The sequence below is a fragment of the Aotus nancymaae genome, unplaced genomic scaffold, assembly GCF_030222135.1.
Source record: "Aotus nancymaae isolate 86718 unplaced genomic scaffold, 86718_ANA_hifiasm-v0.15.2.pri h1tg000007l, whole genome shotgun sequence".
Lineage (NCBI taxonomy): Eukaryota > Metazoa > Chordata > Mammalia > Primates > Aotidae > Aotus > Aotus nancymaae.
The window spans coordinates 53,978,269-53,994,978 of NW_026988418.1; the positions used below are offsets into that span (position 1 = coordinate 53,978,269).

General features: G+C 39.1%; 1 protein-coding gene across 11 annotated transcripts in view; it reads right to left on the reverse strand.

The window, feature by feature from the left end:
* Positions 1 to 16,710, reverse strand: part of HFM1 (helicase for meiosis 1) — a 125,736-nt gene that overhangs the window by 59,710 nt on the left and 49,316 nt on the right. For all 11 annotated transcript variants that reach the window (XR_010341225.1, XM_064372612.1, XM_064372617.1 and 8 more), the window contains one exon: positions 15,765 to 15,845. Coding sequence is in view for 10 of the 11 variants with exons in the window: in XM_064372612.1 (XP_064228682.1) it covers positions 15,765 to 15,845 (81 nt within the window). In the remaining variant the exon portion in view is untranslated. The remainder of the gene's footprint in view (positions 1 to 15,764; positions 15,846 to 16,710) is intronic.

A 16,710-nucleotide genomic window follows, 5' to 3' on the forward strand; every position in this document is an offset into this window, starting at 1 on the left:
AGTAAATTCCTACTTATCAATAATAACATTGAATGTAAACGGACTAAACTCTCTAATAAAAATACAAAGAGTGAGGCTGGGCACAGTGGGTCATGCCTATAATACCAGCAATTTGAAAAGCCAAAGCAGGAGGAGTGCCTGAGCTCAGTATTTTGAGACAAGCCTGAGCAACATGGCAAAACTCCATCTCTACCAAAAATACAAAAAAATTAGCCAGGAATGGTGGCGCACGCCTGTGGTCCCAGCTGCTTGGGGTTGGCGGGGAGCTGAGATAGGAGGGTCGCTTGAGCCTGGGAAGTGGAGGTTATAGTGAGGAGCACCCAGATATATAAAGCAAATATTATTAGAGCTAAAGAAGAAGATAGGCCCCAATATGAGCTGGAGACTTCAACACCCCACTTTCAGCACTGGACAGATCATCCAGACAGAAAACCAACAATGAAACATTGAATTTAATCTGCACTGTAGACCAAATGGACCTAACAGATATTTACAAAACATTTCATCCAACAGTTGCAGAATATACAATTTTCTCATGGATCATACATGGAAAGACCATATGTTAGTTCACAAAACAGGTCTTAAAACACTTTTAAAAATTGAAATAATATCAAACATCTTCTCTGATCATAGTGGAAACTAGAAATAAATAGCAAAAGGAAATTTGGAAACTATACAAATACATGGAAATTAAACAACATGCTCCTGAATGACAAGTGGGTCAATGAAGAAATTAAGATGAAAATTGAAAAATTTCTTGAAATGAATGATATTGGACATACAACATACCAAAACTGACGAGACAAAAGTAGTATAAAGAGAAAAGTTTATAGCTACAGTGCCTACATCAAAAAAGAAGAAAAATGTCAAATAGAAAACCTAATGATGCATCTTAACTAAAAAAGCAAGCACTAAGCAAACACAAAATTAGTAGAAAATAAATAAATAAATATCAGAGCAGAAATAAAATTGAAATGAAGAAAACAATACAAAAGACCAATGAAACAAAAAAGTTGGTTTTTTGAAAAGTTTAACAGAATTGAAAAACCTTTAGCTAGACTAAGAAGAAAAAGAGAAGATCCAAGTAAATAAAATCAGATATGAAAAAGGAGACATTACAACTGATACTATAGAAATTCAAAGGATCATTAGCAGCTACTAGGAGCAACTATATGCCAATAAGTTGGAAAATCTCAAAGAAATGAACAAATTCCTAGAGATATACAACCTACTAAGATTGAACCATGAAGAAACCCAAAACCTGAACAGAAAAATAACAAGTAATGAGATAGAAGCCCTAATAAAGTCTCCCAGTAAAGAGAAGCCTGGAACTCAATGGCTTCACTGCTGAATTCTACCAAACATTTAAAGAAGAACTAACACAAATCCTAAACTGTTTCAAAAAAATAGAGAACGATGAAACACTTCCAAACTTACTCTACGAGGACAGTATTAACCTGATGCCAAAACCAGAAAAAGACATACCAAAAAAGGGAAACTACAGGCCAATATCTTTGATCAAAGTATTAATGTAAAAACCCTCAACAAAATACTAGCAAACCAAATTCAACAACACACTTAAGATTATTCAATATGACCAAGTGGGGTCTATCCCAGGGATGTAAGGAGGTGTTCAATGTATGCAAATCAATCAGTGTGATACAGCATATCAAGACAATGAAGAACAAAAACCATATGAGGATTTCAACTGATGCTGAAAAGCATCGGATAAAATTCAACATTCAGTCACAATAAACACCATCAAAAAATTGGGTATAGAAGGAATAATAAAGCCATATATGACAACCCACAGCTGGTATCATACTGAATGGGGACAAACTGAAAGCCTTTCCTCTCAGATATGAAATATGACAAGGATGTCTACTTTGGCCACTATTATTCACCATAGTATTGGAAGTCCTAGCTAGAGCAATCAGATAGGAGAAATAAATAAAGGACATTCAAATTGGAAAGGAAGAAGTTAAATTATCCTTGTTTGCAGATGATATAATCTTATATTTGGAAAAACACACAGACTCCACAAGTAAACTGTCAGAAATAACAAACAAATTCAGTAACATTGCAGGATACACAATCAGCATACAAAATTGAGTAGCATTCCTGTATGCTAACAGTGAAAAATCTGAAAAAGAAATAAAAAAGAATCCCATTTATTATAGCCACAATTAAAATTAAATATCTAGGAATTAAGGAGTAAAGTGAAAGGTCTTTGTGATTAAAACTATAAAACACTGATAAAAGAAATTGAAGAGGACACCAAAAAATGAAAAAATAGTACACGAAAAAAAAAATCTGAAAAAGACAGGGACTTCTGCCAAGCTGGCCGAACAGAAACAAATAAAGTACCTGGTTCATTTCAAAGGGACTGGTTGGACAGTGGGCATAGCCCAAAGAGGGTAAACTGAGGCAGGGAAGGGTGCTGCTCCACCCGGGAAGTGCATCTGACTGGAAGATCGGGGGATTTCCCCCATCGGCACATCGGTCCAGATACTGTGCTTCTCCCAAAGCCTCTGCAAGCCACAGACCAGGAGACCTTCGCCAGGCTGAAAAGGCACCCGAGTTACCTGCAAAGAGTTGAATAGCAGCCCCAGCCGATGCTGCGGATTATCGGCACACATCTAGGCGGACACACTGGCTCGCCAGGAGAGCCTGCGGGACGGAGCTACCGGCCCCCCAGAGAGAGGGGGTGCTACAAAGTAGGGAGACCGGCGATAGGCTAGGTGGGTCCCTCCCTGCACAAAGCCCTGCAGGGCGAAGCCCTCTTGCTTGAGGGTTTCGCAGCCAGCACTTCAGTTCAAGCTGGACCCGGACGGATCGAGCTCAGTGGGAGGAAGGGCATCCGCCATTACAGAGGCAGGCCTAATCTCCCTGTGTAAACAAAAGACACAGGAGGCCTACTCAGCAGCCAGACTGAGTTGGTGGCAGCCCAGCAGCACCTCTACAGGCAGACAAGAAACACTGCATGATCAAGCGGCTCCCTGAAATCAAAGCTAGATAAATCCATGAAGATGGGAAGAAACCAGCACAAAAAGGATGAAACCATCAAAGACCAGAATGTCTCTCCTCTTCCAAGGGATCACAACTCCTTACCAGCAAGGAAACAAAACAGATGGAGAGTAAGTTTGACGAACTGACAGAAGCAGGCTTCAGAAGGTGGGTAATAACAAACTTCTCTGAGCTAAAGGAACATGTTCTAACCCAATGCAAAGAAACTAAAAACCTTGAAAAAAGGTTAGATGAAATGCTATCTAGAATAAACAGCTTAGAGAAGAACATAAACGACTTGATGGAGCTGAAACACACAGCACGAGAACTTTGGGAGGCGTACACCAGTTTCAATAGCTGAATAAATCAAGCAGAAGAAAAGATCAGAGATTGAAGATCAACTCAGTGAAATAAAACAAGAAGGCAAGACTAGAGAAAAAAAGGAGTAAAAAGAAATGAACAAAGCCTCCAAGAAATATAGGATTATGTGAAAAGACCTAATCTACACTTGATTGGTATATCTGAATGTGACAGGGAGAATGAATCCAAGCTGTAAAACACTCTCCAGGATATTATCCAGGAGAACTTCCCCAACTTAGCAAGGCAGGCCAACATTAAAATCCAGGAAATACTGAGAACACCACAAAGATACTCCTCAAGAAGAGCAATCCCAAGGCACATAATCATCAGATTCACCAGGGTTGAAATGAAGGAAAAAATGCTAAGAGCAGCCAGAGAGAAAGGTGAGGTCACCCACACAGGGAAGCCCATCAGACTCACAGTGGATCTCTTGGCAGAAACCCTACAAACCAGATGAGAGTGGGGGCCAATATTCAACATCCTTAAAGAAAAGAACTTGCAACCCAGACTCTTAAATCCAGCCAAACTAAGCTTCATAAGTGAAGGAGAAATAAAATCCTTTACCGACAAGCAACTGCTGACTTTGTCACCACCGACTGCCTTACAAGAGCTTCTAAAGGAAGCACTAAACATGAGAAGAACAACCAGTACCAGCCACTACAAAAATGTACCAAATGGTAAAGACCAATGATGCAATGAAACTGCATCAACTAACAGGCAAAACAACCAACCTGTAACAAAATAAAGGGATGGAAGAAGATTTACCAAGCAAATGAAGAGCATTAAAAAAAAAAAAAAAAAAAAAAAAAAAGACAGGGGTTGCAATCCTAGTCTCTGATAAAATGAACTTCAAACTAACAAAGATCAAAAGAGACAAAGAAAGACATTACATAATGGTAAAAGGATCAATGCAGCAAGAAGAGCTAACTATCCTAAATATATATGCACCCAATACAGGAGCACCCAGATACATAAAGCAAGTTCTTAATGACCTACAAAGAGACTTAGACTCCCACACTATAACAGTGGGAGACTTTAACACTCCACTGTCAATATCAGACAGATCAATGAGACAGAAAATCAACAAGGATATCCAGGACTTGAAAGCAGATCTAGACCAAGGGGACTTAATAGACATCTACAGAACTCTCCACCCCAAATCCACAGAATATATATTCTTCTCAGCACCAAATCGCACTAACTCTAAAATTGACCACATAATTGGAAGTAAATCACTCCTCAGCAAATGCAAAAGAATGGAAATCATATCCAGATCACAGCGCAATCAAATTAGAACTCAGGATTAAGAAACTCACCCAAAACTACACAACTACATGGAAACTGAACAACTTGCTCCTGAATGACAAATAGATAAAACAATGAAATGAAGGCAGAAAAAAGATGTTCTTCAAAACCAATGAGAATGAAGACACAATGTACCAGAATCTCTGGGACACATTTAAAGTAGTGTCTAGAGGGAAATTTATAGCAATAAATGCTCACATGAGAAGCGAGCAAAGATCTAAAATCAACACCCTATCATCAAAATTGAAAGAGCTAGAGGAGCAAGATCAAAAACACTCAACAGTGAGCAGAAGACAAGAAATAACTAAGATCAGAGCAAAACTGAGGAGATAGCGACACAAAAAACCCTTCAAAAAATCAATAAAAACAAGGGCTGGTTTTTTGAAAAAATCAACAAAATAGACAGTCCGCTAGCCAGATTAATAAAAAAGAAAAGAGAGAAGACTCGAATAGATGCAATAAAAAATGATAAAGGGGTTATCACCACCGAAGCCCAGAAATACGAAACACCATCAGAGATTACTACAAACAACTCTACACACATAAACCAGCAAATCCGGAAGAAATGGATAAATTCCTGGATACTTACACTCTCCCAAGACTAAACCAGTTGAATCCCTGAATAGACCAATAACAAGATCTGAAGTTGAGGCAGCAATTAATAGCCTACCAATCAAAAAAAGTCCAGGTCCAGACAGGTTTACAGCCAAATTCTACCAGACATACAAAGAGGAGCTGGTACCATTCCTTCTGAAATTACTCCAAACAATACAAAAAGAGGGAATCGTCCCCTAACTCATTTTATGAGACCAATATCATCCTGTTACCAAATCCTGGCAGAGACACAACTGAAAAAGAAAACTTCAAGCCAATATCCATGATGAACATCGATGCAAAAAATCTTCAATAAAATACTGGCAAACCAAATGCAACAGCACATCAAAAAGCTTATCCGTCACGATCAAGTAGGCTTCATCCTGGGGATGCAAGGCTGGTTTAACATATGCAAATCTGTAAACATAATCCATCATATAAACAGAGCCAAAGAATAAACCACATCATCATCTCAATAGATGCAGAGAAGGCCTTTGACAAAATTAAACAGCCCTTTATGCTAAAAACTCTCAATAAACTAGGTACTGATGGAATGTATCTTAACATAAATAAAAGCTATTTACGACAAAGTCACAGCCGATATCATGCTGAATAGGCAAAAACCAGAAGCATTCTCTTTGAAAACTGACACTAGGCAAGAATGCCCTCTCTCACCCATTCCTATTCAATATAGTATTGGAAGTTCTAGCCAGAGCAATTAGGCAAGAAAAAGAAATAAAGGTTATTCAATTAGGAAAAGAGGAAGTCAAATTGTCTCTATTTGCAGACGACATGACTGCATATTTACAAGACCCCATCATGTCAGCCCAAAATCTTCTTAAGCTGATAAGCAACTTCAGCAAAGTCTCCGGATACAAAATCAATGTGCAGAAATCACAACCATTCCTATACACCAATAACAGACAAACAGAGAGCCAAATCATGAGTGAACTCTCATTCACAATTGCTACAAAGAGAATAAAATACCTAGGAATACAACTAACAAAGGATGCAAAGGACCTCTTCAAGGAGAACTACAAACCACTGCTCAAGGAAATAAGAGAGGACACAAACAGATGGAAAAACATCCCATGCTCATGGTTAGGAAGAATCAATACTGTGAAAATGGCCATACTGCCCGAAGTAATTTACAGATTCAATGCTATCCCTATCAAGCTACCATTGACCTTCTTCACAGAACTGGAAAAAACCACTTTAAACTTCATATGGAACCAAAAGAGAGCCCACATAGCCAAGACGATCCTAAGCAAAAAGAACAAAGCTAGAGGCATCACGCTACTTGACTTCAAACTATACTACAAGGCTACTGTAATCAAAACAGCATGGTACTGGTACCAAAACAGAGATATAGACCAACAGAACAGAACAGAGGTCCTGGAAGCAATGCCACACATTTACAACCATCTGATCTTTGAGAAACTGACAAAAACAGGCAATGAGGAAAGGATCCCCTGTTCAATTAATGATGTTGGGAGAACTGGCTAGCCGTGTGCAGAAAGCTGAAACTGGACCCCTTTCCTATACCTTACGCTAAAATTAACTCCCAGTGCATTAAAGATTTAAACATAAGACCTATCACCATAAAAACTCTAGAAGAAAACCTAGGCAATACCATTCAGGACATAGGCATAGGCAAGGACTTCATGACTAAAACACCAAAAGCATTGGCAACAAAAGCCAAAATAGACAAATGGGGTCTAATTAAACTTAAGAGTTTCTGCACAGCAAAAGAAACAATCATTGGAGTTAACCAGAAACCAACAGAATGGGAAAAAATTTTTGCAATCTACCTGTCTGACAAAGGGCTACTATCCAGAATCTACAAAGAACTAAAGCAGATTTACAAGAAAAAAACACACAACCCCATCAAAAAGTGGGCAAAGGATATAAATAGACACTTTTCTAAAGAAGATATTTATGTGGCCAACAAACATATGAAAAAATGCTCAACATTACTGGTCATTAGAGAAATGCAAATCTAAACCACGTTGAGATACCATGTTGAGATACCATCTCATGCCAGTTAGAATGGTGATCATTAAAAATTCTGAGGCAACAGAGGCTGGCAAGAAGGCGGAGAAAAAGGAACACTCTTACACTGCTGGTAGGACTGTAGATTAGTTCAACCATTGTGGAAGACAGTGCAGTGATTCCTCAAGTATTTAGAAACAGAAATTCCATTTGACCCAGCAATCCCATTACTGGGTATATACCCAAAGGATTATAAATCATTCTACTATAAAGACACATGCACATGTATGTTCACTGCAGCACTGTTTACAATAGCAAAGACCTGGAACCAACCCAAATGCCCATCGATGATAGACTGAACAAGGAAAATATGGCACATATACACCATGGAATGCTATGCAGCCATAAAAAACAATGAGTTGGTGTCCTTTGTAGGGACATGGACGAATCTGGAAACCATCATTCTCAGCAAACTGACACAAGAACAGAAAACCAAACACCACACATTCTTACTCATAGGCGGGTGTTGAACAATGAGAACATGTGGGCTTAGGGAGCGGAACATCACACACTAGAGTAGGTTGGGGGGTGGGGGGCTAGAGGAGGGACAGCAGGGGTGGGGAAGCTGGGGAGGGAAAACACTGGGAGAAATGCCTGATATAGGCGATGGGGGGCCAGAGACTGCAAACCACCATGGCATGTGTGTACCTATGCAACAACCCTGCATGATGTGCACATCTACCCCAGAGCTTAAAGTACAATAAAACAAACAAACAAACAAAACAAAACAAAAAAGATTTGCAAGTAAAGAGAAGAAATAAAGGAACAATTTGCTATTAATATAGCTACTGAATGATTAATATTCTCATAGGAAATTCAGGATATTTCAAAGTAAAGCAACAAAATAGAGTGGTGGGGAGCATGGAGGCCATGAGAATGTACCTTGCAGACCTCCCACTGCAAGAAGTGTCAGTGATCGATGGCCCCAGCTGCCATACTCTGAATAATCGTCATGTTTACACAGAGATCATACTTTCATGAGATGATCCCAACCAATGACTGAGCATGGCAGGGATGCTAAAGTAGATCTATGAGATTTCCTATCAACTTTTCCAAATGTTCTTAGGATTGCATTGCAGACTAAGACCCCTTCTCTCCCTCCCTCCTTGTGTTTCTCCCTGCCTCCTTCCAGGCTAAGATCCTGCAAGGGCATCTCTCACACACTTCTTGGAGGCTAAAATCCCTCCTGCCTGCCCCTCCTCTCTCCCTTCTTACAAGTTAAGATCCCTCCCTCCCCTCTTGCCTGCAGGCTAAGATCTCTCTCTCTCCCTCCCCACCTTCCTTCCAGAGTTACTGGATTCAATTATAAGTTGTCTAAAAACATCCCTCTTACCTTCCCATCCTTCCTACCTTCTGTACTTTCTCCCTCCCTGCCCCACTACGTTCCCTCCCTCCCTCCCCCCACATTCCTTCCTACCCTCCTCTCCTTTCTCTTCTTACCTCCATCCCTTCCTTTCCTACTTCTCTCCATCTCTTCCTTTCTTCTTTCCCTCTATCCCTATCCTTCAAAGAGGTAAGATCTGCATCCCAGTTTAATGACCATTCCAGCCTCTTGCAGTTACCATCTATCTTCAGAAGGTTAATCTTTCTTAAATTCGCATTAGAAATTAAACAACAGAGGCTGGCAAGGTTGCAAATTATAAGGAATACTTCTACACTGTTGGTGGGAGTGTAAATAAGTTCAACCATTGTGGAAGACAGTGTGGCGATTCTTCCTAGGTCTTCTCAAAAGACCTAGAAATACCATTTGACACAGCAATCCCATTACTGGGTATATACCCAAATGAATATAAATCATTCTTTTATAAAGATACATGCATATATATGTTCACTGCAGCACTATTCCCAATATCAAAGACGTGGAATCAACCTAAATGCCCATCAATGATAAACTGGATAAAGAAAATGTGGTACATATACACATGGAATATTATGCAGCCATGAAAAGGAATGAGATCGTGTCCTTTGCAGGAACATGGATGGAGCTGGAAGTTGCTATCCTCAGCAAACTAACACAGGAACAGAAAATCAAGCACTGCATATTCTCACTAACAGGAGCTGAACAATGAGAACATGTAGACACATTGGGGGGAACAACACACCCTGGGACCTGCTGGGGAGGGCAAGGGGAAGGAGAACATCAGGAAGAATAGTTAATGGAGGCTGGGCTTGATAACTAGGTGATGGGATGATCTGTGCAGCAAACCACCACGACACATGTTTACCTGTAACAAACCTGCACATCCTGCACATGTACCAGAACTTTAACATAAAAGTTAAGGGAAGAAAAAATTGGTCTTTTGAGCCCTTTTCTCAGTATACATTACCTGGTAAAACAGGCAAAAACCTCAATTCAAACATACAGATGAAAATACTTAAGATACTTGAGTATTATAATTACAACCTAAAAAGCAAAAACTATATGAAGCAGAATTATAGGAACACACAAACTAAAAACAGATATATAAAAAATAAACTCAAAGAGAAAAAAGAAAGTATTAGTAATATGAAGAAACAATAAGTCATAAAAATAAAGTAATTAGAAATACTATGTAAGAACATTACATCTACCTTAATAACACGCTAACAAATTACAAACTCAGCACCATGCAGCATCTTCCACAATTTGGCAGGGACTTTGTGTGTGCACCAAGCTCAGAGACCCATCTCCAGTGTTGTATCCCCTTTTTTCTGGGAGGCCTCGGGTGACTTGGCTGCAGCCTCTGTCATTCTGTGGCCTGCAGATATTAGGAGATCCATAGGGAGAACTCTAGAACACCAGAAAAGCCAAGAAATTAGATGTACAAATAAGAAATCATGTGAGCTCACAGCAAGATAGTGACTGTGTGCAAAGGAAGATAACCCTCAACAGAATCTGACCATGTCAGCACACTTAACTCAGACTTCCATCCTCCAGGAACTGAGAAAGAAGGAAGGGAACCAAGATGGTTGACTAGACGCAGCCAGGAAGAGCATCTTCCACCAAAAGACCAGACCATCGGGAAGACCGGCACACTCTAAGCAGATCTTCAGAAGGAAGGCATTGAGGGTGGTTGGAGGGAGTACACAGACCCTGGGTAGAAGCTGGGAACACTGCACTGGGCTGCCAAGCACCATGACTCATTCTCAGCCCCCAGTGGCTCCTTGGGAAGGGGTGAGTTAAACAGGTGAGGAGTCGCCCACTCTTGCCATTGACCTCTGGAATCTTAGCTGCAGAAGACCTCATGACCCCCACAGATATTTAAGTTGGCAAAGAGAACTGCCTGGAAAAGTGGCAGGAACAGGACTCTACCCTGTATAGAGCCCAAAAGGTTTGGCACAGGAATGGCTACAGTGGAGTACAGTCAGGAACACCAATCTCCCCAAGACCTGCTGTGTTCCTCTAAGTGGCTTTGGCCTTCATTGACTGTTGGACCTGGACAGAGCAGGAGAGTCTTGCCCACATGATGGGGCCAGTCTTATCTGAGTGCCCCCTGTCTGCCAGACTCCTCTGGGGTCCCTCCACGGCCAAGGTCACTTGCAGTGTGGCCCCAGATGCCCAACTGGGGCACTTCCTAGTGGCCACCAACATAGCTCCTTGGCCAGCAGATGCCATCTTACCATTAGACGGACCCTGCCAATGTGCACCCACCAATAGCCTCCTCACACTGCTTTGCCAGCGCACACCTGTCTGCACTGCATCCTCCCCCAGCCACTCTGCTGGCATGTACTCAACTATGGCTTTCCCACACTGCTTTTCCTAGTATGCACATGGTGCATGGCCTTGGCACCAGAGCTCCACCCCCATCCCCATCAGTGAACCACCGGTACATGTGAACCCCACTATGCTGCTGTCTTGCCACTGCCAATACACTGCAAACATGGACCCTGCTGTGCCACCACCACTGGTGCACATGCCCAGACCTCACCATGCTACTACTCAGCCACTGTTGGCATGTACACATGAGTGCAAACTCTTCTGCCACTGCCCCATTGAAGTATGGTTGCCAGTGAACCAGGAACACCTCAAACCCTCCAGTGCAGCAGGTGCTAAACCTCAAGAGGCCAGCAAGCAAAGCGATGAGTCTGGTCCCAGTCCCCCACAGTTACAGCATGTAGCCCAGGAGCACTGAGCTGAGCCTGAGTCCTCTGAAATCATCCAGAAACAAAGCCAGTCAACTAAACCCAACTTACGCCATAGTAAACCTCAATGGCATCAAGGAATATAAAAGAAAAAGCCCCATTTGAAGGACAGCAACTTCAAATATTAAAGGAACCCAGACAGAGGAAAAACAATTCATCCGTCTGGGCTGACGTTCTTGCCAGAAACCAAGAACTCTGGCAACTCAAAATACCAGAGTGTTGTCTTTCTTTCAAACAACCACACAGCTCCCCAGCAATGGTTCTTAACCAGGCTGAAATGGCTGAAATGACAGACCTAGAATTCAGAACCTGGATGGCAATGAAGATCATCAAGGTTCAGCAGAAAGTTGAAACCCAATTCAAGAAATCTAAGGAATCCAGTAAAATGATCAAAAGGTGAAAGACAAAATAGTCATTTTAAGAAAGAACTAAACTGATCTGATAGAGCTGAAAAACTCACTGCAAGAATCTCGAAATACAATTGGAAGTATTAACAGCAGAATCAACCAAGCTGAGGAAAGAATCTCAGAGCTCAAAACTTAGGTCTTCAAATCTACTCAGTCAGATAAAAATACAGAAAAAATAATGAAAGAGAATGATCAAAACCTCCAAGAAATATGGGATTATGTAAAAAAAAAAAAAAAAAAAAATTTAAAGCTCATCAGTAACCCAGAAAGAGAGGGAGAGAGAGAGGGAGCAAGAAACTTGGAAAACATAATTGAGGATACTGTCCAAAAAATTTCTCCAACCTTGCTAGAGGGGTCAACATTCGAATTCAGAAAATTCAGAGAGCCCCAGTAAGATACTATATAGAATAGCCATCCCCCAAGACACAGTTATCAGATTTTCCAACGTCAACTGGAAAGAAAAAATATTAAGGGCAGCTAGACAGAGGGGTAGGTTACCTACAAAGGGAAACACATAAAGCTAAAAGCAGATCTTTCAGCAAAAATCCTACATGGCAGAGGAGTTTGGGGGCCTGTATTAAGCAATGTTTCCTTTTCTTTTCTTTTCTTTCTTTTTTTTGAGACAGGGTCTTGTTCTGTCACCCAGGATGGATGCCAGTGGTGCAATCTTGGCTCACTGCAACCTCCTCCACCCAGGCTCAAGTGATCCTGCCACCTCAGTATCCTAAGTAGCTGGGACTACAAGCACATGCTGTCATGCTCACCTAATTTTTAAAAATTTTTTGCAGGGGCAAGGTGTCACTATATTGCTCAGATTGGTCTCAAACTCCTGGGCTCAAGTAATCCTCCTGCCTCGGCCTCCCAAAAGTGCTAGGATTACAGGTATAAGCAACCATGTCCAGCCTTCACATTCTTAAAGAAAAGAAACTGCAACCAAAAATTTCATATCCAGCAAAAGTAAGCTTCATCAATGAAGGAGAAACAAAATCCCTTTCAGATAAGCTAGCACCAGACCTGCCTTATGAGAGGTCCTTAATAATCCTAAACATAGAAATGAAAGATCATTAATGGCCACCACAGAGACACACCTAAGTATCTAGACTATTGACACTATAAAGCAACTACATAATATGTCTACATAACAACACAATGACAAATCTACACATATCAATATTAACCTTGAATATAAACAGACTATAATACCCCACTTAAAAGGTGCAGAGTGACAAGTTGGATAAAGAAGCAAAGCCCAACTGTATGTTGTTTTCAAGAGACCCATCTCAAATGCAGTGACACCCACAGACTTAAAGTAAAGGGATGGAGAAAAATCTACCAAGCAAATGGGGTGGAAAAAAAAAAAACAAAGGTTGCTATTCTAATTTCAGACAAGACAGACTTTATACCAAAAGGACAAAGGACCCTGACAATGATGAAAAGTTCAACACAACAAGAAGATTAAACTATCCTAAATATATATGCACCTAATACTAGAACATCCAGATTCATAAAACAAGTTTTTAGACACCTACAAAGAGACTTAGATACCCACAGAATAATGCTGAGAGACTTCAACACCCCACTGACAGTGGCATCACACTACCCCACTTCAAAATATACTACAAGAACACATTACCAAAACAGCATGGTACTATATAAACATATACACAGACCAATGGAGCAGGTTAGAGAACCCAGAAATAAAGCCACACACCTACAACCCTCTGATCATTGACAAAGTCAACAAAAACTAGCAAAAGGGGAAAGGATTTCTATTTAATAAACAACGCTGGGATAACTGGCTGGTCATATGCAGAAGATTAAAACTGGACCCCTTCCTTTCATCATATACAAAAATAAACTCAAGATGGATTAAAGACTTAAATGTAAAACCTAAAATGATTAAAAAAAAAAAAAAAACCCTAGAAAAAACCTAGGAAATAGCATTCTGGACATAGGTCTTGGCAAGACTTCATGACAAAGACTCCAAAAGCAATTTGAATAAAAACAAAAATTGTTGAATGAAATTTAATTAAACTAAAGAGTTCTGAACAGCAGAAGAAACTATCAACAGAGTAAAGAGACAACCCACAGAATAGGAAAAACTATTTGCAAACTGTGCATCTGACAAAAGGTCGAATGTCCAGAATCTATAACGAACTTAATAAGCAAAATACAAACAACTCTACTTTTAAAATGGGCAAAGGACAGACATTACTCAAAGAAGACATACACATGGCCAACAAGCATATGAAAAAATGTTTATTACTAATCACTAGTGAAATGCAAATCAAAACTACAATGATATATCATCTCACACCAGTCAGAATGGCTGTTACTATTAAAAAGTCAAAAAATAATAGATGTTGGTGAGGCTATGGAGAAAAGGGAATGCTTACATAGTGCTGGTGTGAATGTAAATTAGTACAGTCATTGTGGAAAGTATTTTGAAGATTTTTGTCAAAGAACTTTAAATGGAACTACCATTCAACTCAGCAATTCCATTACTGGGTATGTTTAAAGACAGAAAGAATGGTATCAGTGGATTCAAGAAGTACCATAAGAAAGAAGTGACAGTGGGAATAAGATTCTTGATAAGAATCAAAGTATATAAAAACAGATGAAGAAGCCTTAGTGATTCTTATGCCCCCTCTAGTGAAGTGTCTTAGAACACACAGAAGACAATTCTCACAAATAAAATTAGGCTTATCAGAGTAAGGACCAAGGAAGAAGGAGAAAAAATGTTATTAATGTAGGGCTGAGAGTCAGGGCAGCAAATAGTTTTAAAACTTACCCTTATATTAATATAAATTTTAACATGTTACAAAATCATATATTTCTATAGTATGGTTGCAAGTAAGTAAAAAATGCATTAAAAATGAACAGTACATGCCAAATGTTAACAGATAGATTCTGAATTCAAAGACGAATTCCTATTACCCAACTTTCAAACAATAAATTACCTTTACTTAAAAAGATAAATTGGAATAACAAAGTTATTTTCTCCAAAAACTTCTAATCATGAATGCTAAAAACCACAAAACATCCTTTTCCTCTTCTATTATACTCTAAACAGAACATAGAGTGACAGGGCTCAGGACATGCTACCCCAAAATGTGGCATCTTGGCATACTGAATATTTTAAGCTTTAAGAATTTGAGAAACAGCATGTACAAGAAGAATTTTTCTGGCTTTCCCCTGAAGCAAGTCATAAGACCCTCATGTGAGAGGTGCCCTTCCTATACCTAAGGAATGGAGCATCTTTATCTCCATAGACACAGAGAGGAATGTGAATGAACAGGCTTTGCTAAATTTCCCCAAATGTATTACGCATAGTTTATATCCCCTTTGTCCTATTGTATTTCTCCATCACACCTGGCATAAAAATATTCAGGTTTAACCATTTATTTGGCTTTTCATTTCCTTATAAAGGCTCCCATGTAACATAAAACATATTAAATAAATTTGTATGCTTTTCTCTTGTTAATATCTTTTGTTATAGAAATCCCAGTCAATGAACATAAGATAAGTAGAAGGAAAAGATATTCTTCCTAACCTTACAGACGCCTAACCACCAGATTATCAATGGTTGAATATTTAAGAATATAAAAAAGCATATAAAAGCATACCAATAAAAGTATATCTATAATAGTTATAACAGGTTTAAAGCCACCCAAAGATTCAAGCATTTCATTCCTCTGCCAAAAGTCACAAGAATCAGTGAAGACAATTCTGTGTGCCTTTATACTTTTACAAACAGGACTTGGTTAAATTTATCATGCCTTATGGCTAATAATGATGCTACACTGTTGAGAACTGAGATCACGATTTAGTTTTATCATTTAAATTTTAGTAAAACAAATTATTAATTTAGTTTTAAGTAAATAATTGCTAAATTTACTAACAATGATAGGAAATTACCAGTTGGTTTGAAATTAACACCTTCATCCATCTTTATTAAGTCCAGGGATGATAAATCATTCAGATTCTTCAAACATAATTCTGTTTAATTATAGAAAACACATTTTAATTTTAGTAAAATAGGGAAGTAGGGCAAAATGACTTATTAAATATGCTAAAGTTGTGTTATTACCATGTAATTGTTCTAGAAGAACCATGATCCCTACTTAAATAAATCATAGTCCCTAATTTAAATTAAAAAATTTAAATTTAAAAAATTTAAAAATTTAACTAGTATGTTAAAAACATTTTCTAATAGTAACAAGAATACATGTAATAAAAATAACATTCAGTAGGTAGAAATAACACTTAAAACTTGGAATATTTAAATATACACATGTATTAATTTAATTCTCAAAACATCACAATAAGGTAGACACTGATATTTTCATATACAGGTTAGGAAACTAAAGAATAGAGGCTAAGAAACTTGCTGCAGGTCTAAGTAACCACTTTGCTATCTGCCTTCCATTAAGGCAGTGGTTTTCTTTTTCTTTTGTCTTGAAACTTCGATCAAAGACATATTAATATGTGCACAAAGTATAAGAAGTCAAATAGTTCTGCAAAGATTATTCCAAAAATCACCAGTTCTTCCCCTCTTCCCTGTTTGCCACTTTCTTGAAGCAACAACTTCAAACTGTTTTAAATGATGCTTTTAGGTGTTTACTTTTGTTTCTCTGACAGGAAGCAATGCTAGTTCACGCTCACTATTGATGGGGATCAGAGCAATTGTAGTAATCCGCTGCTTACAGTTCCTTCCCTGCCTCATGCTACAGTCCAGGAGATATAAGACAGTTCGGAGCAGACACTGGGAATACTATAATAGTTCAATCCTAAATCAAGCAGCCACTCACAAAAATGCCCTCAGAGTTCTTTGGAAAATACTGTAGTGTAAACAACACTGTTC